This window comes from Castanea sativa, chromosome 1, assembly GCF_040712315.1.
Source record: "Castanea sativa cultivar Marrone di Chiusa Pesio chromosome 1, ASM4071231v1".
Taxonomy (NCBI): Eukaryota; Viridiplantae; Streptophyta; class Magnoliopsida; order Fagales; family Fagaceae; genus Castanea; species Castanea sativa.
This window is the reverse complement of record NC_134013.1, coordinates 8157245-8180972: the sequence shown is the minus strand read 5'-3', so window position 1 is coordinate 8180972 and position 23728 is coordinate 8157245. Positions and strand designations below refer to the sequence as shown.

The window sequence follows — 23728 nt, the reverse complement described above, 5'->3', positions numbered from 1 at the left end:
TTCTTTGAAGTCTTCGGGTTGTTGCATGTAAATCTTTTCTTCTAAATCTCCATAGAGGAATGCGGTCTTCACATCTAGCTACTCTAACTCTATGTCATGCATTGTCACAAATCCTAGGATTACTCGAATTGAGGTGTGCTTCACAATTAGTGAAAAAATCTCATTATAATCAATTCCTTCTCTTTGTGAGTAACCCTTAGCCACTAACCGTGCCTTGAATTTTTCACCTTCCTTTTTTGACAATGCTTCTTTCTTGCAGAATATCCACTTGCAACCAATAGCCTTCTTTCCCTTGGAAAATTTCACTAATTCCCAAGTCTTATTCTTCTATAGTGACTTCATCTCTTCTAACATTGCTACAAGCCATTTATCATTGTCTTTCCTATTTGTAGCCTCCTTGAAATTGAATGGATCTCCATCGCTAGTTACGAAAGCAAAACCAACCATGTCTTCAAAACCATATCTCTGTGGTACTTTGTGAACCTATTTCTCTCTACCTTTAGCAATTGAATAAGGCTCTTCTTGTTGCTGCTGTGGATCAATCTTAACATCACACTTATCACTAGGTGAACTATTCTTGTCAAACTCCACCTCAACAGTTAATTTCTCCTGTGGACTATCATCACGTCTTTGCTTCATTCTGTTTCAACATAAAGGCTTCATCAAATATGACATCTTTTTGCTAGTCAACATTTTCTTTAAGATTGGATCTCAAAGCCTGTAGCCTTTAACAACTTTTTCAAAACCAAGAAATACGCATTTTCTTGACTTTGAATCCAATTTAAAACGCTTTCTACTCTGCACATGCACATAAGTTGGACAACCAATGATTTTTAGACTCGAATAATCAACTGATCTACTTGACCAAACCTTTTCTGGAATCTTGAAATCAATGGTTGATAATGGAGATCTATTAATAATAAAGCTTGCTCTTTTAACTGTCTGTGCTCAAAACACCTTAAGTAACCTTGCATTCAATCTTATACAATTGGCTCTTTTTGCTAAGGTTCTGTTCATTCTCTCTACAACCCCATTCTGCTGTGGAGTTCCTTCAACTATGAAGTGACAAGTAATACCTTCTAACTCACAAAATCTTACGAATTCTTTATCTCTATACTCTAGTCCATTATCTGTTCTAAGGTATTTTATTTTCTTGCCAATCTGATTCTTAAGCTGTGCTTTCCACTTTTTAAATATGCAAACACATCAGACTTATGCTTTATAAAATAAATCCATACCTTTCTAGAGTAGTCATCAATGAAACTGACGAAATACTGAGCACCACTATGAGAAGAAACTGATACTGGACCCCAAACATCTGAATAAATGTAGTTAAGAATACCCTTACTTGTATGAGAGCCTGTATTGAAACTGACTCTATGTTGCTTCCCATACACACAATACTTGCAGAAGTCTAGCTTGCATGTCTTCACCCCCTTCAATAAATTTATTTTGTGTAACTCTAACATACCACGTTCACCAATATGGCCAAGTCGCATATGCCATAATTTTGTGTCATCAGTATTGGACTTGGACTCCACAGGAGTGGTGGTTGCAACTCTTCCTATAACTGTGTTTCCAATCAATCTGTAAAGCGTGCTTACTTTTTGTCCCTTCATCACCATCAAAGCACCTTTGGTAATCTTCATGATTCCACCCTTTGATGAGTATGAATGGCCCAAATCATCCAATACTCCTAAAGAAATTAAATTCTTTCTAAGATCTGAAACATGTCTGACATTACTAAGAACTTTCACAACTCCATCAAACATCTTGATCTTCACAGTACCAATTCCAAAAACCGGGTATGTAGCATCATTACCCATTTGAACCATATCATCGTTGTAAGGCTTATACGTGTCAAACCAATCTTTTTTTGGAGTCATATGATATGAGCATGCTAAATCAAAAACCCAAGATTCCAATAGAACATTGTTACTTGACGAAACGAAAAGTAAATCTGCACCAACTTCACTGTCATCTGATTTTTTTCAACAACACTAGCTAATTCTAGGGGCTTCTTTCCATTCTTCTTCTCCTCTAAATGCTCTTTCAACTCTTTACACTAATTCTTGTAATGCCTTTTCTTGTGACAATAAAAGTACTCTACATCTTTCTCTGCATGTGATTTAGACTGTGATCTATTCTTGTTGGAGTTTCGTCCTCTTAACCTGCTTCTACCCCTATTGCTTGACTCAGACTTTACAATAAGACCATCAACCTAAGAACCATCACCATCTTGCTTCATCTTTATGTGTGACAAGAGAGTACTAGTCACCTCCTCGAGTACTAGTCTCTTTCCCGTACATCAACATAGTCACTAGATGATCAAAAGAAGTAGGAAGCAACGCTAATAAGAGAAACGCTTTATCTTTGTCCTCATAATTCACCCAAAAACTTGATAATTGGGTATTCAACATTTTAAACATGTTGAGATGCTCTAACAGATCTGAACCTTCTTTCATATGCAAACTATACAGTTAATTCTTTACGTACAACTTGTTCATCAGATTCTTTCTCATATAAAGACCTTCTAGTTTTTCCCAAACCTCCTTTGCAGTCTTTGCTTCTAGGATGTTGTGAATGACCTCATCACCTAAGTTGAGACGAATAGCGCTAGCCACTTTCTCATCCATCTCTACCCATTCTACATCCTTCATCGTTTCTGGTTTCTTCTCCTTACCAAGCAAAGCCTTATGAACTCCTTGTTGAATTAGGAGATCCTTCATCCACCTTTGCCAAAGAGAAAATTTTCCCTTACCACAAAACTTCTCTACATCATACTTTGTGCTTGACATCTTTACTGTGTTCAAAGGATTGGATCCTAACCTAGCTTTGATACCACTTGTTGTGCAGATAGCATCTTATGACTCAAATCAATAACAGTAAATAAGCGAAAATTAAATAACAAGCACACACACAAAGAACATAAGAATTTACGTGGTTCGGCAAATTGCCTACCTCCACGACGATGACGGAGAAATTTCACTATAAAAATAGGGAGATACAATAGTGCATAAGAATACTTTCAAGAAACCCGAAACCCGAATCCCAATATACCCTAACTCTTTCTCAGCCACAAGACAAGAAAATACTATTCTTCTTCTTATGCGGCTGTTACTAGGTTTTTAGGAATTGTCTATTATAATTGCCACACACTAGCACTTATATATTGCTATGCTTAAGTCGGTAATATATGATTCTTTGTATCAATTGTATTCGGTCAAGTGTGAGGACTTAGACTTATGGTTTCCTCTTACAAGTTGTATTTGGTTTACTTGTAATTTTGGGCTTGTGGCAATTTAAGCCACACACACGGGCCCACTTCAACAAAATACACATTACACCCTTAAATTTGAGCCACTTCTAGATCTAGAATTTCAAATTTTGCAATTTACAACCTCAACTTTCAAAAAAATGATGTTGTGTTTGAGTAAATTAATGATAATAAAATATTATAGTTGTGAATGTAAAAGTGTAAAAGTTCCATGTGTAAATTGTAAATATATATATATATATATATATATATATATATATATATATATATATATATATTTGTATTTGGGTGCTGCAGGTGCATTTCAAAAAGTGCAAGAACTTTGGATTCTAAAGTATATGATTCCAAACTTTCAATTGAAGTATTAAGTACACTATCAAAAAAAAAAAGCAAAAGAAAAAAAAAGAAGAAGAATATGATTCCACAATTCAATCAGGTGGCTAATTAAGTAATTAATTAAGACTTAAGACCAACATAGAAACGTGATGGGTGGGTTCAAAATAAATACAATGAGATTGTCTTACATGATAACAACAGACAATAACATTATGATTATACTACGACAGTACTTCCTTATATTTGAAACTAAAACTAAAAGAACCAAACTAAATTAACCAAAACTATCCCAAACTTTGTCTCTGAATATATAGAATAGCAGTGAAAACAATATAAGAGAGAGAGAGAGAGAGAGAGAGAGTTGGTCTTAACTTCCTAGTCTGGGCTAAGATAGCCTTTTTTTTTTCTTTTTTTTTTTACTTTTGTTCCTTCGTTTTCTGTTGAGTCAGAATTCAGGAATGAGTGTGTGTATTTTTTGAGGAAGACCAGACCAAAGGCCTTGCCTTTTGCAGATGGTAGTACTGCTCTGAAATATAGTGATTGCAAGCAAATTTTGAAATGCTAAAGAAGTCTCTTTTCTTGGGCTCCAAAGTGTAATGCACATCCTCTGAAATCTGTGAGTTCCTCTATAGTTGTCTCTTTGTTTCCTTCAATAATAAATGCTTTGTCTTTTTCTTTTCTTCAACTTCTTGTCTTCTGGTCTTACATACACATAGTTTGGACTTCTTTTGCTTCTTTGTTTATCAAAAGCTTCATATTGGGGCCTTTTGGTTGCTGAGAAAGTTTGGAGGAAAGATATGGGAACTGGGATTCTTGTAATGGTTTGGCATTAGTAAGTGGCTGTTGCAGTATGCCAAATTCTCTCATCTTTTCCTTTGTTTTCTCAGAAATTAAAATGAAAATTGCTGTTTCCTGTTATTGAGTTTCAACATCTACAATTATCATTCTTATATGTCTGATCTGAAACTTTGAAGGTCGGGTTGAACATTTTGCTTTTTCCTACTATATTTTTTGCTCTATTGTTTAATTTAGTCAACTAGATCTGGAATAATTCTTTCTCTGTTCTACAGCTAACCCTTTTTTCTAAATTACAAAATAAAAATGTTCCTTCTACTTTTTGAAATTAATGCTGCAATTCTGGTTCACTAGGATGAAATTGGTCATTTCAGCACTTACCGTGAAAATGCTGTAGCTGTGCTTGAAGTTGTAATTATGTTATAAATTGTTAGCGAACAAATCTTCTCTTTTCCATTGGGAAGAATTGGGTCTTTTAATGAAATTATCAGTGGTATGGATGTGGAGTTTTATTTTAGATATCTGCTATGACAGATCATGTAACATTATGCTTTGCCATGAGAGATCAGTTGCTTTCCTAGTCATGATGACATCTGTGTAAAACACATAAGCCAAGTTCCTGAACTGTTGGGGTTCATTTGAAGTACACGTTATTGAATTAATTTGTTGCCATATGTATTGTGGTTTAAACTTGTAAACAATTTATTTGCCAACTCCAAAGTTGAATAAGAAGTTGTTTAGGTCTTGAATTGACTTACCACTCTTTCTCCCTCAGGATGTTATGGTTTTCCTTGAGGAAACTGATCTGTAACTAATTCTTTAGAAGCAAAGTCAACTTCTTTGATGCTGATAGTTGCTATGTGTTGATAAGTCTACAGATTTTCTATTTTTTATTCCAATCTCCTGAAGAGAAGCTTAAACTACAATATTATTGCTTTTGAATGGTTCCATCTCTAAATATAAAATTAAAAAGAAACCCTTACTTGGAATTGTGTGCTAAACAACCACATTGAAAATAGAACCAAAGTTTGGACAGTCTGGACATGGCATTGTGTATTGTTATCCTTTAATTAATGTCAATTTGACAGTTAGAGATTGTAAATGACAAATTAAGCTGCAGTTGAAAAGGATGTCTTAAGATGTAGTAGGTCAGTTGAGAAAGATTCAGAATCCTGGGAACCAAGATGCTTTGATTTATGTTGCTCCAATTTGCTAGTTGATAACTTAACTTTAAGGGTAAACAATGATAAAAACTGGGCTTAAGAAAGATGTCCATCAAGCAACTATTGAAGAGGACTAACACCATAGTAAAACTTTTGAATTTTTTAAAATCCCAAATCTTGGAGTGTTGCTTTCCAAATCTAGCAAAATATTCAAAATCAACTGGTTTGTTGTCCTGATCAAGTTTTGAAGGCACAAAGATTCACTTCTAATTCAACTTTACACTCTAACTATTCTTCCTCATTATTTTAGTGGTTGGCACTCCTCTATTGATTTCTGGAATTAAGCATTGTTAGGTTCTTCTACTTCTTTTTACCTGTTGTTCCCTTCCTCTTTCTTTTTCATGTATATTTTTTAGTATTAGGTTTCTTCAAATAAGAAAAATGACCTTCAAGAATATTTTCATTATGTAGGATTTATTCCATAACACCTTTTTAAGATGACTTCGAACTGAAACATAACATGTAATGAAGAGTTGATTACCTTCATGAAACGTAATTTCCTTGAGCTACATTAATGGATGTAAATTATGAGAAAGAAGGTCATGATATCTTGAGTTGTATAAAGAAAACAATTTAGTTGTTTTAGAATTGTTGAAATGCAGAAGAGTAAATCATAGCTTGTATATCCAATAACTGTTCTCCTTTACCCCTTTCTTTAAATGTTTTCCTTTGTTATCTTTTTTCTTTGATTTTTGTTAATTGATGCTTTTGTATTTGCCACAGGTTGGAGAAAGGCATCAACTAATTTCTAATTATACCATTGAGGAAACATGAAGTTTAGATCAAAGAAAGGATGGAAATCCATTATGCCTATTCGTTTGAAAAGCAAATCAGCCACCCATTTTTGTGTGTTTCCTAAGATGAAGTCAACTAGCTACGGTCCAGGCAACACACCAGTCTATCTCAATGTATACGACTTGACTCCTATGAATGGCTATGTCTACTGGGCAGGCTTTGGTATCTTTCACTCTGGTGTGGAAGGTAAGCATAGTTATTTTTATGCATATTTTTAACACCTGCCAGACTTATAGTGTCTTCAATTAAAATGAATCATAGTTAGAATTTTTCCTGGATCAAGCACGATTTAATGCTTAGCTGTTTTTATTAACTTTTTTCTCCTAGCTATCTGTCTATGCTAGTTGTGGTCAAATCAGTGGTACTATTATCGGAGGGATAGATTGTCAGTCTACATGTGCTTCTTACATTAAAACATTATGAGACAGTATCTGTTTAGGGGGGGGAGGGAGTGAGAAGTTGACTCCTTGCTGTTTTAAATTAATCAAGCAATACATTCTCAATTCAGAAAATGGCAAAGTAAGATATTTTCATATTAACATGATAAAAAACACACATACTCAGACAGGTGATGTGAAAAAAAAAATGTAAGAAGAAGAAAGAAGAAATTAACTTTATTTTTTGGTCCATTTTGTTTTTCTTTGAACTAGAGATGTCAACGCAACAACTCGTTGGGAAAAAAAAAACTTTGGAAAACCAATAGGTAGAACCATTCTCTGTTTTTTATTATGAAAGTCAAACATTATAGGGAGTGGAGGAAAAAAAAAAGCTGAGGTATTATAATTGATAATAAACATGCATCTTGGGTTGTAGCTCTCACTCCCACAATGTGGTGGTTTCTGACTGCCCTTCACTTAATGCAATGAGATAGGGATCCAAATCCAACAGGGGCAGTACTTGTGATTGAACAGCAGAGTAGCAATTAGGCATTAAATGGCATATAATAGTTATACTTCACTTTTGGTTATCAAATGAAATCCAAATTTTCTGATATTCCCAATTACACTGTACAGTTCATGGTTTAGAATATGCATTTGGAGCTCATGACTACCCGTCAAGTGGTGTTTTTGAGGTTGAACCTCGGCAATGCCCAGGCTTCAAGTTCAGGAAGTCGGTTTTTATTGGGACTACAAGCTTGGACCCTATTCAGGTGAGAGAGTTCATGGAGCGCCAATCAGCGAGCTACAATGGTGATACATATCACTTAATTGCCAAGAATTGCAATCATTTCTGCAAGGATGTATGTTACAAGCTGACTGGCAAATCAATTCCAAAATGGGTAAATCGACTGGCAAAAATAGGTACTCTTCGCTTTTTCCATAACATACCACATTGATATAGCTATTGATTTTTCATATTGCTTGCACAGAAGTTCATAACAAATTTTATTTTTGACCCCTTGTAGATGTTTTGTCCCTAAGCAGTTCTGCCACAAACTAATTAAGAGGTTATAGACTGTCATAAAAGAACCTTTTATGTTTTATAATAATTAGAAGAAGCCTTAATGAAAGATTTTACCAGCTATCATAGCCTCCTATGACTTTGCTATTTTAGCCTTAAGAATTGTGGACATATTCCAAATCAATGTGACTTTTAACTGTTGTTGAATTTCCAACATGATGGTAACCTCTATATTAAAATTTACTCAATATTTTGCTGGGACAACTTCTTTAAGTTGCTAGTTACTTGAGATTGGCCTTTTCTTTTCCTAAGGTGATAACCCATGATGTTTTTGTAATTATTTAATCAGCTTCATTTACTTTGTGGTAGGTTCAGTATGCAACTGCATACTTCCTAAAGCCCTCAAGATCTCTGCTGTGAGGCATGACCCTAGTTACCAACTGTATGATGAGAAGAAGAGGCTAAGAAGTGCTTTCAGTTGCTTGTCTTCTATCTCAATGAGGCAAAAGCAATTGTCTACGTCTTCATTGTTTCTACAATCACCCTTGAAAGGCTGCTTACCACCATGGGAATTGAGAAGGTCTAACAATGGTTCCTTGAAAGAAAGATGAGAAATTGCTCGGAGGGTATGCTATCTAAGGATCTTTTTAGTGTAGTGACCGACTTCATTAGCTTGTTGAGGGAAAAAATAGTTTTGTGTGCCAGCACTTGAAGGCTTGCCATCCCTTAATTTCTTTCTTAAAGTTTGTGGAGTGATGCTTGTCATCGATGTAACACTACTCTGCTGTCAAAACTACTAAGAAGATACTAATCGATTCCTCCACGCAGAATATCAAAGCATTGCCCTTCTGTAGTTGTAAATTGCACTTCTCAACCTTTTTTAACATGTATTTGTCGTCCTTGGCCTGCTAAATTTTACTATTGGGTGTGTGAATTCTACTTAATTCAATTGGTAAAATCTCTTGTGATCAAATCAGAGACATGGGTCAAATCTCTTCTATACAAAAAAAAATCTCATTGGCATCTTGGTGCTTAATAATAAAAGAAAAACTTTATGGACTAGAAGTCGCCATGAGCTTTCAATTCTATCATATTTATCCATAAAACTAATCTTTTGCTATCCATTTTCAACAGAAAATGTCTTATCTGGTTTGTCAACTGTCATCTTTGATGCAGTGTGGCCATAATTACATAAAACCAAACACTAAATCCAGGCTACTAATTCCATCCTCAACTATTTGTCCACGGTTTAATCTGTTTGTCTATGGGTGCGTGAGTTAATGGCTATGCTAATGAGTGTTTTTAAAATGATGATTAACAATTTATTTTAAGAAAATTTTGACTCTATTTATATAAAAAATTGAGAAAACTATCAAATTATAAATTTTTTTTTTTCATAAATTTTTTTTTAAAAATAAATTATTAATTATTGTTCTAAAGGCATCTGTTAGTATTTTTATTCGAATTAAAGCCAAATTTTTTAGGACTAAGCTATTCTTTTACTCTTGAATTCATGCTTTAAAATATCAAGAAATCAATGATTGAGTTGAAACTTGAGAAGCCGTAGGTTCAATTAAATAGTAAAGTTAGGGAGATTTGGCAGTGGGTTTTGATGGGTACCGTACAGATAAGATAAGACTTAAAGAGGGCTTTGTTTAGACGCAGAAGGTGGCTTTTGCATTGGATTCTTTAATTCGATTTGACATTGAATAAAAGATAAACAAACAAAAGGTTAATTTATAGAATTTGCCGACAAGTCTTACCTTGTTCTTGAGTGTGATCCAGGTACACGAGTTTTGTTGAATTAAAGTAATCCATCCCATCATTTATTTATTCATTGCTAAGTATCCAACCCCTTTATTTATTGTGGAGTGATACCTAATGAGAATAAAATGGCCGCACACAAAAGCAAAGGCCAGCTTTAGTTGAGCACTACGATTCATGAAAATGCTTGAATCTTGCTGCTGATCAAATTCATTAAAACTGAAATCGTTCTCTTTGATTTATTTATAGAGCCGACTGGCAAAGTAGTAGGCTATACGAGCAATTCTTTACCTTTGACACAAATAAATAAATGCCACATCTCATAAAACATCAATAAATAATTAATACGCCACTCTTATAGAATAAAAATTAATTGGCCACTCAATTATTACCATACATAAACTTTTCTCTAACTTATTTTTATTTTAATTTTTACATCGTGTGTACAAGACACAAAATGTCACATTAATTTTTTTTAAAAACACGATATTAATCATAATTGTGAAATCAAATGAGAGCATGTACAACAGTGAGTGAGCGAGCGTGTAACAAGAATTAACCTTCGTTTTAGAGTCTTATCTTTTGAACCATGGAATTGGAAATTTATTTTAAAACAAACATGAGGTAAAATGATTTGAGTTATTATTTAGTTAAATTAGAACAACTACAAATGTGTTAAAGTTGATGTTATTGTATATATACTAATTACGCATACATGATATCATCAAACCAAAAAGAATATGTAGGCAGGAGCCTATGAATTACAACGAAAAAGTTAAAAAGAATCGATAAATTGCCATTTTGATATACGAAGAGAACTTTAATTGGGGCAAATTGTGAGACCAGCTCAGTCCCTTGAAAACAAACCCCGCTCATTTTTAACATAGAACAACATTCAGCAGCAGCAATAACCTTCCATGACCTCCCTATAAACCCCACAAAATGTTGAAACGTCCGAAAGGCCTGCCTTAGAATATGCCACTCTTGCTCCGAAGCAGCATTCAAAAATAGGATGAGTACATGTCAAACTGATAGTAGAATATTAATACTTGCTCGACACGTTGATTTTCTGTATAAATTTTCAATTCATATTTTGTTTCCCTATAAATAATAGAATCATACAACCATTATACAGATGGCGAATCCGAATTAGCATTGGGATAACAAACCTGCAGGCACACGAAAGAGATGATTCAGGACATTTTAACATATTGAGTTTGTGACCCCAACATAAACCCATGTAACTCTTTATAGATTGGATGCTTTGACAAAAAGAGATTCGGTGAGGACATTAAAACAATGTTTAATGGCCATATTTTTTCTGTAAGAATGTTACAAGGCGATAACGGCACACCAATGTCTGTGTGAACATTTGGGTGAGTGCACCCCTTGCTATGCCTGGGCCTTTATGTGCAAGTACCAACTAAGAAACTCAACTGGGACAAGATATCATTTGGGAGCGAAGCCATGAAATTATCAATCGTCTTTCTGATGCAAAACACTAGGCAGGCTATTATTACCGTTGAGGGCAGCATGATATACTCGCTTCTCAGGCAGCCCAATATCTGACATTATCAAATTACCCTGCACACAAAAAACAGTAGCAGCAACAAGACAGTTAATATCAATGGCCATATACAGGATACAGCTACAACGGCACTATGAATTGTACAGAGCCCCCCATTCAAATAAGATATTAAAAATAGGTGCCATCAGTTTTATGCTATAATAGTAGTCATTATATGATAGAGGTGCCTTAGGAGCCAGTTCATATTTAAGAACCAACATATGGCATAATCCATCAAAAGCTCTTCCACCCTGCCCATGGTAACTATCAAAAGCTATTTCTTTGTCTTATCTTAATTAGTGATAGGAAAGCTTGCAACATATGACTGAAACAGCACATTTAATTTACCCGCTATTCTCTATCTGCATTTGATGACTTATTTTTGCCATTTATATCCACATACTATTACTAATTCTTGATCTTGGCCTTCATATGTTTGTAATCAAAGAATTCAAATTCTAGGAAACAAGAGAAATTAGGAAGTCATTTTATTTGGAATCCTGAGAACTGGAAACCTATTCACGTCCACAAAGCAATAATCTAGTTTCCAGTCATATGCACTAACCACTTATTGAATTCTAATTATTCAATACTACATCAGTTTCCTTTTATTTGACCTTAGCATACATCAAAACAACATTGATGAGCCACATGGCTAAACTCAGAAGTATAGTTCCCCTCAAACCTTAAGACCATATGATTCTCAGTGGTCAAGATGCAGGTCCCAACCATACAGTGCTACTTTACATCAAACGAGTTTTCAAAGCATTTGAAAAGCTTGGAAACATTCTTACTTTCTACAATATGAGTTTGATACTGTATATAATTATTTCTTAACATAGTTAAAACTGCACACATTTCTCATGGTTCAAGCTTCATAAATTGAAGTCTGTAAGAATGTTTAGAGAATAAGCGCCACTTAATGTTTGGGCAAGATTCGAAGTAGATTGTGGACATATAAAGTACTTCCTGTATAGAGCATATAGAAAATCTTATCTATGACTATGTCACGTACTTTACTTTCACCATACAATGCTATACCCATACCATCTATCTCATGGGCATTTTAGGTCCTAACATTCCCTTTTTATTAGGGACTGGTAAATATCAAAAAGAGAGGATTCCCTGAAAAGAAAGGACCTTAAACATTTAAAATCAAGGATGAATTTAAAAATTTGGCCCTTTTTGCAGCTTGGGAGATGACTAGTTGGACTAACATAGTAGTGATTCCTTATCAAAATATATCTCCAACAATAGAGACTAACAGTCAATTCCCAAGCAAACACTCTAGATGTAACGTTTGATTTCGAAAAGCATACCTCACTTGCCATCAACCTTCTAACATTACTAGCATAAAGCTTTGGATCATCCTTTTCTTGCTGTGAGGGGCAGTAAATAGGTAATCGTACCACCTCTAAGTGATTTACAAATTGACAGAGAAGATAAATGACATGTCTCACCTGCAAATAAAAATCACATCAATATTAAGACTTCCAACATAAAAAGTTGCCACAAACATAACATTTTCTTCAGAAATTTTTAGCTCATAGAAACATTGCAAGTACATGCAGATATGAGTTATGTACTCTACTAGTACATAACAAACACAGAGTTAAACATCTATTGGAATTAATCACAGACAAAACATTCAAAAAATTTCTTGTGTTCTCCAATTGTGATTTTTTCACGACAAGTCGACAACTCACAATTTTTGAGCAACAAGCTTAGCTCTAAGTTATCTTGTATAAACCTAGAATTTAGTAAATTCTTGGCAGATAATTTTTCTAGCTGACAATTACATCAATGCCATTGACTTGACACTCCCAAGCCTAAACTGGAAATAAAATAATTCAGACACACAATCTACAATAAGCAAAACAACAAGCCCCCTTAGAACAATCATGAACGTTATTTTAGGCCTATGTTTACTACAAAATATATTGGGTGCTTCTATTTATAGCATTTACACTATTTGTAAAGGATCATTAACAACTGCTGGTACCACATAATTGGGGAACTTCGCAAGGGCCATTGTCTGGTTGAGGGAGGGGCTGGTATTTCTGCTATGCTATTTGTATTACAAAAAGAAGCATTAATCCCAAATTTTTGGGGTTGCTATGGATCCTCAATAGATTAATTAGAGTCAGTCACATGTATTTCTTTTTTCTTTTTTTGATAAATAAAATGTATTTCTTTTCTTCCATTCTATTATATCTGAAGCTACACTGTTTGTATTAAAAGTATTTATCTTCATACTAAACGGGGGGAAAAGGAGATGCTTAACATATACTCCTCCATCCCTAGATTAATTCGCACATTTATTTTTTTGGAGTGTCCCAAAATTACTGCCCGTGATCAAAAGTCAGAGTACCTTTTGCTCACATCACACATTACCATTTATTTATTATTATTAAAATGCTGAATGCTATCATTATACTCGCAAAAAAAAAAGAAAAAAAAAGAAAAAAGAAAGAATGATAAAAAATAGAATTTTATTAAAAATAAAAATGTATACTCTATTTCACGATGATGAGCCTTTTCAAGTGAACATAGAGCAAACGGTAAATTACATGCTGAATGCATTTCTTATACTCTCCTAAAACATTGAGCCTTTTCAAGTGAACTGAAATTTTGGGAAAGAGTATCAAACTAGCTTTCATTATCTAAATTTATTAAAAGGTTATACAACTTGAGCTTAAGAAGCACTTACCCCAGATATTGAATCCCAGGCAGGACTGAATCTTCTGTAAGGATACCTTAGAATCACCGGACGCACCGGCACTTTTGATAAAAATGCACCTGTCTTGAATGGCAGAAGGTAGTCTCCATTTGTAGTTGTGCCTTCTGCAAATAAATTGAAAAAGATGAATTAAAACACAGTAAACACTAAACAGTAATCAGGGCAAATATATGCATAATATATCCTAATGTTGTAGATCCAAACAGGCAGATTGTAAACCATCATCACTCTTAATGGACCGAAGAGACTTCGGTGTGACCCAAGAGACAGTTATTTGATCATATAGTATACTACACATAGTATTGGGACTTCCATTGTTTTTCTGGGATGCACGGACGCGGCACCGGAGGTGCCGCACCCGCGTCCGACACGGCGGGACTCGCCGACGCCCGAGGGACACCGCTGCTTGCGCGTCGGTGCAGCGTCCGGCCGCGTCGGCCACGTGGCATCTTATTTTTCCCGCCGACTCGCGCCGACGCGGCTTGAATCGCGCCGACTCGGCGCCGATTCGAGTAGATTCGGGCCAATTCGGCCAAAATCGGGCTGTTTCGGCCGTATCAGGCCATATCGGCTGGCGACCGAAACGGCCGAAACAGGCCTCGAATCATGCTGCAACAGCCGAAATCGGCTCTAAATGAGACCCAAAAACCCTAAATCTATCCTTCCTTAATTTTATTTTGAATATTTGTTGCTTCTTTTGTGTTTTCTTTTTGGTTTTGTGTTGTGTTTTGTGTTTCTTGCTTTTTTCTTTCTTTGTTTTGTGAATCAAGGCATAGTAAATTAGTAATATGTTTTTTAAGAATATTTTAATAGTAAAAATATATAGAAAATATAAATAAAAATATTTTTAATAATTTTTTAATTGCCGAGTCCCGCCGCACCCGCACCCACTTTTTTCAAAAATTGCCGAGTCCCGCACCCGTACCCGCACCCGTACCCGCACCTGCACCCGCACCCGCACCCGCACCCGCACCCGTGCTTCATAGTTGTTTTTCCCCCCCTTAAGTAAACAAATCTAATTAAATAAGTGCAAAGAGTGCAACCAATGAATACAGGAAGTACACAGGAACTACACACGGACTCACGAAAATGTGAAAATATCACACTTCCATTGTTTAAGCTAAAGGCTAAAGAATATGGTGGATTTTCAGTCCAGAGATTTGCTTCTGTTTACCAGCTAAAGAAGCTGTCACAGTGGGAGAATTACATGCCCCTATTATTAATATGTTCACAACAGAAATACATTTTTTCAAAGGTTCTATTTCGAAATTTCTTTTCTCTGAAGTACTTTTTTTAATTAATGGTAAGTTACACACTCACCAAGGGGATCTTGAACCCAAGTCCTCAACCTCCACCTCATTCTTACAGCCTATTGGGGGAAGCCTTTTGAGTTAGAAAATTCCCTTAAAGTACATTATTTGATAAAAGTATAACTCTATCTTGCAATTGAATGCAGCTTATTGATAACCTTGGTCTTCTCAAGAAATTATGAAGCTACATGCAATGAAACTTATGAAATCAAAGCAAAAATCAGGCAGAAATTTTCACCCAAAAAAAAAACAGGCAGAATCACATGTCTAACAATATACAGTATAAAATGATTACCTGGGAAAAGCATCATCATTGGAGCAGATTTATTTTGATAAGCTTCTATAACTCTTTCAGTCACAACTCCTGCAAGCACCAAGGAATTACAATCAGCAGAAGCATATATAAACCCAATACAGTAATAGAGAAGACATATTGCTCTAGGTGTACTAGCTTAGTGGATGTGTTTGCGTATTTTCTAAACCATTAAAAAAGATACTTCTGATGTTGAGCTTGGAGAGAGAGCAACCCAGATCTTGCCCCACACGCACTCACACAGGCTCCCCCAGGGGGGTGCAGGGTGTAATAGAATTATAAAAAAGTGAATTCTTATTTTTCCCTAATAGACAGCGTAGGCAACAAGATCCTATTCTTATGGGAAAAGTATAGCACAGACATACATAAAAGGGAGGTGGGAACTTGCTAGGATAACCCTGGGCAAGTGACACACACATCTAGGTTGCATTAAGAAGGTAAAAGGGAAATACATAAATGTATAAGCATGACTGATAAAGGGTTCAAATACTGAACTAATACCAATTAGTTAACCACGTAAGAACAGTTAAAAGGCCAAATATAATGGCATATTAATTTATTTTTTGTTCAAAGCTGGTCCCCAACCCTGGATAAAGGAAGGTTGCGGTAGGTTGATGTCTAGTGTAAAATTAATCACTTGTCATGAAAAAATCTTTTAAAAATACAAATTAGGGCATCCCCAGCTAGCAACGCATTGCATCAGAAAATACAAGTAAACCCCAATAAGTCTTTTGAGGACCGATAGTCAACCCCATAGTTTTGGTACTAAGGCTTTATTCTTATTGTTGTTATAAGTTTTTATAAGCAATTTTTGTAAAGTATTTGTATATCTCTCCTCTTGTCGTCACATATAGCCTTTTTTCACAAGTCACTTAACATGAAAATAAAAATAAGATTGCTTCAAAGTCAAATCCTTGCATTTCCCCTTTTTCCTGAAACAAACAAACCACCAAAGGAGAGGCAGGCTGCTGATTGAAACTGAGGGCATTCTGCACCTTCCCTTTTTTTTATTCTTCCTCCTCACCCTCACCCCCCTCCTCCCCCTCACATCCTGTGTTAAGCCTAGCCAAAAACTACAGTAACCCAAAAAATATCCTCTAAAATTTTTATGCAGATGTCTTTCAACAACAACCTGAAAACTTTTTCCAAGAGTGAGCTAATATCTGTGGCCTTGTAGCAATAATATGGTGAACATGTATATCAAAAGCAGCAAGTGATAAACTGGAGTTTTCAGCTTGATTCATATTGACGCAAATATTATCAAGATGTGTAGTTACCAAACTTTAAAAATGTGCCTGGAAATAAAATCAAACACTAAAAAAGTGGCAGGAGAGTTATGTAAGTATCAACCAATTTACAGAATAAGAGTAAAGAACATAGGCATCTATATTGTTGTACCTGAAACACCCTTGAAGTCCGATGACTTGGATTCCCGCTGAACATAAACACAACCGAGGCACTTGCTGCAAAAAACATGCCATTAGAATTCAAAACATAGTCTAACCCAAACATGTTATCCAAGCAATAACAAAAATATCAAAAACATCAAAATTAAAAAAAGTCAAGACTTGACAAAAGCAAAGCAACTAACAAAAAAATTTAGAGAAAGCTAGTAAGAAAAGACAGCACAAATCTTGAGCACATGCTCAATAAAATTAACCATTATATAAAAAGACAAAGACAAAGAAGCAAGGCCAAGCATGTTATCTTCCTTAAGAACACATGCTGCGCATATAATCAAGTGATTAATATTACAGTTTACATTAAAAGAATGTGACCAGCCGGGAAGAAATATAATATCATGCTTTTTTATGACAGTTTATGGGTTTGAAGATGAAAAGAAAATAATCACACGGAAGAATATCAAGCAACAGCTCTTGTGTTTGTTCTCTTCTCAAATCAATGAGAGACATTCCTAGAATTCATTAGACAAAAGGAATTCCTACTCTATATATCATAATAGAAAAACCAATTCAATTTAGCTTTAATTACTCAAAACATCAAAGAATTACAATCTAGTTCAAGATTGTTTGTCATAAGATACACAGAATTTAATGGTATTCTTTTTTTTAGTTGTAATTATAGTTAACTACATGCTATTTACACTAAACCATTCAACGGTAACATTATGTAACAATTACAAGACAGAAGACTTAGGAAAGCTATTTAACATGGAAGCAGACTAACCTTATGAGGCCTACTAGAGGAAGTTTACCCACTGATCGCTTTACAAATGAAATCGAGGATTACAATAAACAGATTCAGAAAAGAAATGTGTCAGTTCGACAAATCCAAATCAAAAGTAGAGGCATACACATTTAAGTAATCAGTGTTCCATGTAACATGTGAAATGAACAACAAACCTTAGCAACAAAGCTCGGGAACGAAGAATACATGTGGTACAATATATCAATATACGACACATGGTTTGATATAATTGCCCCAGGCCTTTCAGGCTCTTCATACTCCTCTTTCCCCTGCCCATTCAAAACAGAAAACAAAAAAATTTGCCCCAATCAAAACCCAAAAACACACACCCAATCTTACTAACACATTAATGTGAAAACTAGCATTAGCCCACAAAAACTACTACCAATTTTACTACGAAAAACTAAATAAACTTAACAATGAATATGATTAGTGCCGCTTTAATAACATAATAAATAAATATCTAAATCATTTTTCGCAATAAGTGTCATTCAAGTAATAGAAAAAATAAATAAATAAAAGGGCCCACAATAGAAGTCTAATTGATCTGTGCAGGATCCATAGACGATAAAAATAGCATAGCAAAAGAAAGTAACAAAATATGGTACTCTTGGGAATTAAGGATTTGGTTACCTGAGGTGTGGAGTGAGGAATTCGATAAGTCTCTTTGATCCAATAGAATCCAAAAACGAAAAGCATGACTCTAGAGAGTGACCTCCCACACTGAACAATCACGCTTCTTCTCCACCCACCCATGTGAGCGTAATCTTCTTGCCCGTTCTCTTCTTCTTCTTCTTCTCGATTCGGAGCCGAGAACAGCGTGCAAATCCGGCAAATCAAGTAATACAAGACCAACAGGGTCATCGCCAAGACCACGCGCACTGGAACGAGCGTGACCAGCGCGATGCCGAGGAGGAACTTCTCTCCCAATGGGAGCTCGCCACGTCCCATTGTGCCGTACACGTCATGCCGAACGTAGGCGGCGAATTTCTTCTCGAGTTCGTCCAGGTTGTTGTTGTCGCCGCTGTTGCTGTTGCTGCTGTCGTGGGTTTCGGAGTTTTTAAGGAGCGGAACGTCGTCGTTTGTCACTATGGGTTGTAGCGGCGGCTGCGGCGGTGGTTGTTGTGACGGTTGGGATTTTAGGTCTTTGAGTTCGGTTTCCATTTTTTTTTTTTTTTTTGGTTTTTTGGAAAAGAACAAAAAAAAAAACTCCTAATAAATTACTGGACGACAGCCATTTGGTTATATTGTAGATCTGGGAAAAGCATAAAAATAAGGATCATGATTCATGATGGGTTTGATTAAAATATGCGTTACCACATACTAGAGGTGGAATTTTATTTTATTTAAAAAAAAAAGGGTTTTATTTATTTTTTTGGTAGTTTTATAGGCTATGATGAATTTATTGAATGGATGAGGAAGAAAAACATTGGGTTTTGGTTTTGAATTGTGAATTAAGTTTTGTTTGGGATGGTCAGAAAAACATAGAAGGGTGCCAAGTATGCAAACCCAATCCTGGGGACCAAGTGAAAGTCACAACTCACAATCTTGAGAGCTATAGGGAATATTCTATCAAATTTCTATTCCCAATATATTCTTGTGAGTTGTGAGTTGCTTGCTTGCACATCACTCTTTATCGCATATGATGGGTACTGTACTATACTATACTATCATGAGTTCTATCATGATATGAAGATTTTTTTTATTTAAAGCAATTGATAAGCATCTTCTTGTATTTTTGGGTTAGTTTAAGAAATAAATTGGGTGAAAGTAACGTGCACTTTATAAAATTGTACCTAGTCAAATAAGCTAATAACAACAAAGTTTGATTTTGGACTTGGCTCAACAGATTAGTTAAAAATATTGTAGATGATCAATTTATTAGATAGTGATTTATGCTCGTGATTGGCTATCACAACCTTCCTACATTTCGTGAGTTTATGACTAATTGTAAACAAAATATATGGCACTAACATGGCGGCGCTACATTAAGGCCAGATAGTTCCAGGACCACCCTAATTAAAAAAAAATTATATATATAATAATTTAAATTTTTTTATTTGTCTACCATTCAAAAAAAAAATTTGAGAACACTCAATTTTTTTTTTATATCAATAAAATTAAATTTTGTTCCATAATTTGTTCTACATTCAATGGATGAATGATTGTGTACGTTAAAAGTGAGATAATTTGTAGCATTGATAATGTGATTATCATGCAACGATTTCAAAATATAAAAACTTGTAGAAGACAACTGTAAACTTTATGTATTTGCGTGTTTTTTTATTATTGTTGTTATCAATATATGAATTTTTCTTTTCATTAGATGATATAATTTATACTTTTTAAAGAACATCTGAAAAAATTCTTAGAGCCAACGCTGGACACTGAGCATAAAGATAAACAAAGTTCAAATAAGCTATGGACTAAAGTAATCAAATTATTTTGTGATGCTCAAACTTGTGAATCGTGATCGTAACCCTTTCCCTCACAATCTACCTACTTTTTACTATAAAAAAAAAATTGCCAAAAGTCTCTAATATCATCCATTAAAACAACTCAGAGTAGTTGTACAGTTCAAATCACTACAAACAAACAACTAATAAAAAGGATAAAACTCGGCTCACTTAAGTGGGCTTCGCTCAATCTTTGTTCGTGTATATCTTAGATAAGATTTAAGGATCATGATTGAAAGGGACACATCCACCTTATAGAATTGAGTGAGTCTTTTTTCACAATGGTGCATGTCAGGCTAGTATTTTGGCATCAAATGTTCTGACTACTTCTATTCTTCTCACTGTTACTGACTTATTTCCCGTCATAATTAACAAAATTGTCATGAGAGTTTTACTAACACATCTCTTAAGTCATATAAATAAATCATTCTAAGAACTTTTTTGTAAAAAGTTGAAAAAAAAATGATGTAATTTGGTTCCCCCAACAAGATAACAACTCATCCCAAGCTGTTACATTCCACGCTTGTACTATAATTTTGGCTTTTCATGTTATTGTGTTTGTCACTTTGACGTCTGGGAATTACAAAGGAATCAAATCTTTCTTTTATGTATTAAACTCTGCTTTTCAAATCATTCAATGGTGACTTGTTTTAATGGAGCGTTCACTAATGCAAATGTGGTGTATTGCTTCACACCTTCACCAACCTTGATCATAGGCGAGTGCTTGAATTGCAATTGTTATACTACAGAGCATAGAGTTAGAGTTATTCGGGTAAAGGAATAAATTCATAGCCGAAGTCTTAAAATCTTAATTAATCGTTAAATGAATAGTTCAAATTTTGTTACGTCATCAATACCTAAACCATTTAAATTTTCATAGTTAGAATTTTTAGAATTTCATGATAAAAAGATCTTGTTAATAGGTGTCTTTAAGATATTTGTTAATAGACCATTTTAATTTGGTAGGACTATCATAAGAAATTTTTTTAAAAAATATGTTAAAAAAGTTAATTGCTATTTGTTTCTCAAAAAAAAAAAATTTACTTGCTTTTTTATTTTTCCATAATTTTTTTAAAAAAATACTTCATAAACCAATGTCTTTAGAGCATTTATTAACTTTTCCCCTAAAGCATTCGTTCATTAACTTTTCCCTTAAACTATTGTATCTCCTTCCACGTCTAGCCGAGTTCTTGAACTAATTGTTTGGAGAAAAATTCATTTGCAATTTCGCATTAACTTTACTTTTCTAATTTCTACAAATTTTCACAAACAAGTAAACCGCTAAAAGAAGGTTTTGCATTTTAAGTGCCAATAGGCCCAATAGCGCCAAACTGGAGAAGGCTAACGCTTTTGACGAGTAAAAAGCCCATTGTGAAAAGGAACAGCTCAGAAAACTGAGAAACAACCCAATCTGAGAAAGGCTCAGAAAACTTGAAAAACGACCCGGACCCAGAAAATTGTCTTTCCCCAGTTCCCCCCGCTGCTCTTCAGGTACAATAATTTTGATCGGTTCAAAAGGATAAAGATTTCCTCCAAACCAGGTTGATACACCATCTATAAAATCACATAACTCATTAAATTATTTAAACAAATATGACTATTAAATAAAGATGCGACATGGTTTAAAGCATAAGTGATTATTGAGTGGCTCTAAAATGAAATGGCCAAAAGCAGGGGAGCATAACAGAGAAGAAAAGAAAAAAGCATGAATGCACATACGCTTGAATATTCAAGTTGGGACATGTGACTTATCAGTTACAGAAAAAGAAAGTTGGCCATCATAGAGCAGGCATTGATGGAAGAAACTATGGAAGCATATGATTTGTCCATTTTGAGAGATGAACATTGCCAGCACTGACAACATGGATGTATGCTTGCAAAGACAAGACAGTCATTGATGCACATGATAAATTATTAAATTCATTTTCAAATATTAGTACATTTAGAACCCAAAAAAAAACAGGATTGTATAGAAATTTTGCCACTTGAGCCACGGAAGAATCTCTGTCCACTTTTGTTCAATGGAGTGATGAAACAGCCTTACATCCATGACAAAAGTTTCCTTCAGTGAATCATTTTGTTTTTTGTTTTGGTCCAAGCTCCTAGAGTGTCTACATACACAGGAAACAGTTCTTTATCAAGTACTACAGGACGAGTGTATTACTTTACAATTCCTCACTTAAGTTACATGTATTGCATTCTCCCTAATCAGAATTTGGATTTTCACCTTAAGATTATAAAATATTTTTGTTTTCAATTAGCAAGATTCAAATCTAATCTCACCCCAGCCCACCTCTTTATCACCAGAGCCAAGGGAACAGTGACGAGTACTAGAATTGAAATGTTGAAAGACAGCTAATTGCGCTAAGGGAACAGAGCAAGCAAACAGATATACAGTTAGTCCAGTTTAAATAATCATTTTTCATTAGCAGCAGCAACTTCCAAAGGCAAGGCTCTAATGTAGCAACAACCATGGGAAGGTCAGGGAAACTAGTGTTAGAATCAACACGGCAGAAACTCTAGAAGTCTGCCTGTATTTATAGGAGAGGACCAACCTTAAATTTTACCTTTAATCAGTCAAGCTGAACAAGGATCCTAGGTTAAGCTAAGTTAGGTGCAGACTCAACTCAACCTATATAGGTTGAGAATTAAATACTACAAATGCAGTGTGACAGAGGCAAAGACACAAGTGTCCAGCAAAAGACATTATAGATGTGGATGCAGAATAAATGCCAACATCCAAACTCTGTGATCTCAATCTAAGATGCTTTCATTTCTTTGCAAAATTATTAGGTGAAGCAAATGTGCCTGCCAGGTTTTAATTAATCATTAGAGAGCAATAACAGCATTGAACCGAAAAGTTGAACTGAGCTCTTGTTTAGATCTGAGTGTCATGAATCCATATCTATGTAATGCAGTAGTCTGCAATCCTTAAACCCCCCCACCAAAAAAAAAAAAAAACATTTGTGCAACATTTGGATAGGAGAGAATGATCCCGTTGAAAAAGCCTTCATTTCTTTTTTCAGATTATCAACAAAAAAAAAAGCCTTCATTTCTAGATAAGGTATTTAACATAAAACAAATGCTTTGCAAATTGCAACTCATTAACAGAATAAAAAAGTTAGAAGCCTTCATTTCTAAATAGGGTATTCAACATAAAACAGATACTTTGAACTCATCAACAGAATAAAGATCTTAAAAAAATTGGAGAGGAATCCACTGAATAGTGAGTGCAGGAACCTCCTAAGGCAACCACCCAATTGGAATTGGAAACCATCTAGTTTTTTTTTTTTTTTTTGGGGGGGGGGGGGTGGGGTTGTTCACCATCTAGTTGCTTAAAAAGCCTTCCATGGTTCCACCTTCTACAATTTTCTGAATCACAAATTATCTTAAATAATCAAATAACCATACTATAATTTATTTGCAACTGCAGATTTATAAAGAAAATGAAAGACACCCATTTAAAGTATCTTTCACCTTTTTCATGGGACCAAAAGCTGGAAGAGAAAGATATTGGAGTGAAAAATATTTTGAAGAATATAG

General features: G+C 34.8%; 2 protein-coding genes across 6 annotated transcripts; one reads left to right on the top strand and one right to left on the bottom strand.

Annotated features, from left to right (window-relative positions):
* The first annotated feature begins 3814 nt into the window (after positions 1-3814).
* On the top strand, positions 3815-8740 carry LOC142622581 (deSI-like protein At4g17486). Of its 3 annotated transcripts, XM_075796095.1 has the most exons (5): positions 3956-4229; positions 4364-4445; positions 6355-6612; positions 7440-7727; positions 8197-8740. In XM_075796095.1, the coding sequence occupies exons 3-5, from the start codon at positions 6402-6404 to the stop codon at positions 8436-8438; spliced, it is 741 nt and encodes a 246-aa protein (XP_075652210.1). In that variant the 5' UTR covers positions 3956-4229; positions 4364-4445; positions 6355-6401; the 3' UTR covers positions 8439-8740. The 3 variants fall into 3 exon arrangements, with proteins under 3 accessions (XP_075652209.1, XP_075652210.1, XP_075652211.1); XM_075796094.1 differs by lacking the exon at positions 4364-4445 and having other exon boundaries at positions 3815-4229; XM_075796096.1 differs by lacking the exon at positions 4364-4445 and having other exon boundaries at positions 3960-4229; positions 8203-8740.
* A 1471-nt stretch (positions 8741-10211) lies between these two features.
* Positions 10212-19346, bottom strand: LOC142619473 (lysophospholipid acyltransferase LPEAT1). Of its 3 annotated transcripts, none has more exons than XM_075792583.1 (9): positions 18363-19346; positions 17885-17998; positions 17709-17746; positions 16920-16984; positions 15504-15572; positions 13869-14002; positions 12478-12618; positions 11029-11175; positions 10212-10760 (listed from the first exon to the last, which is right to left on the bottom strand). In XM_075792583.1, the coding sequence occupies exons 1-8, from the start codon at positions 18891-18893 to the stop codon at positions 11068-11070; spliced, it is 1200 nt and encodes a 399-aa protein (XP_075648698.1). In that variant the 5' UTR covers positions 18894-19346; the 3' UTR covers positions 10212-10760; positions 11029-11067. The 3 variants fall into 3 exon arrangements, with proteins under 3 accessions (XP_075648698.1, XP_075648705.1, XP_075648692.1); XM_075792590.1 differs by having other exon boundaries at positions 11112-11175; XM_075792577.1 differs by lacking the exon at positions 10212-10760 and having other exon boundaries at positions 10808-11175.
* Between the last annotated feature and the right edge of the window lie 4382 nt (positions 19347-23728).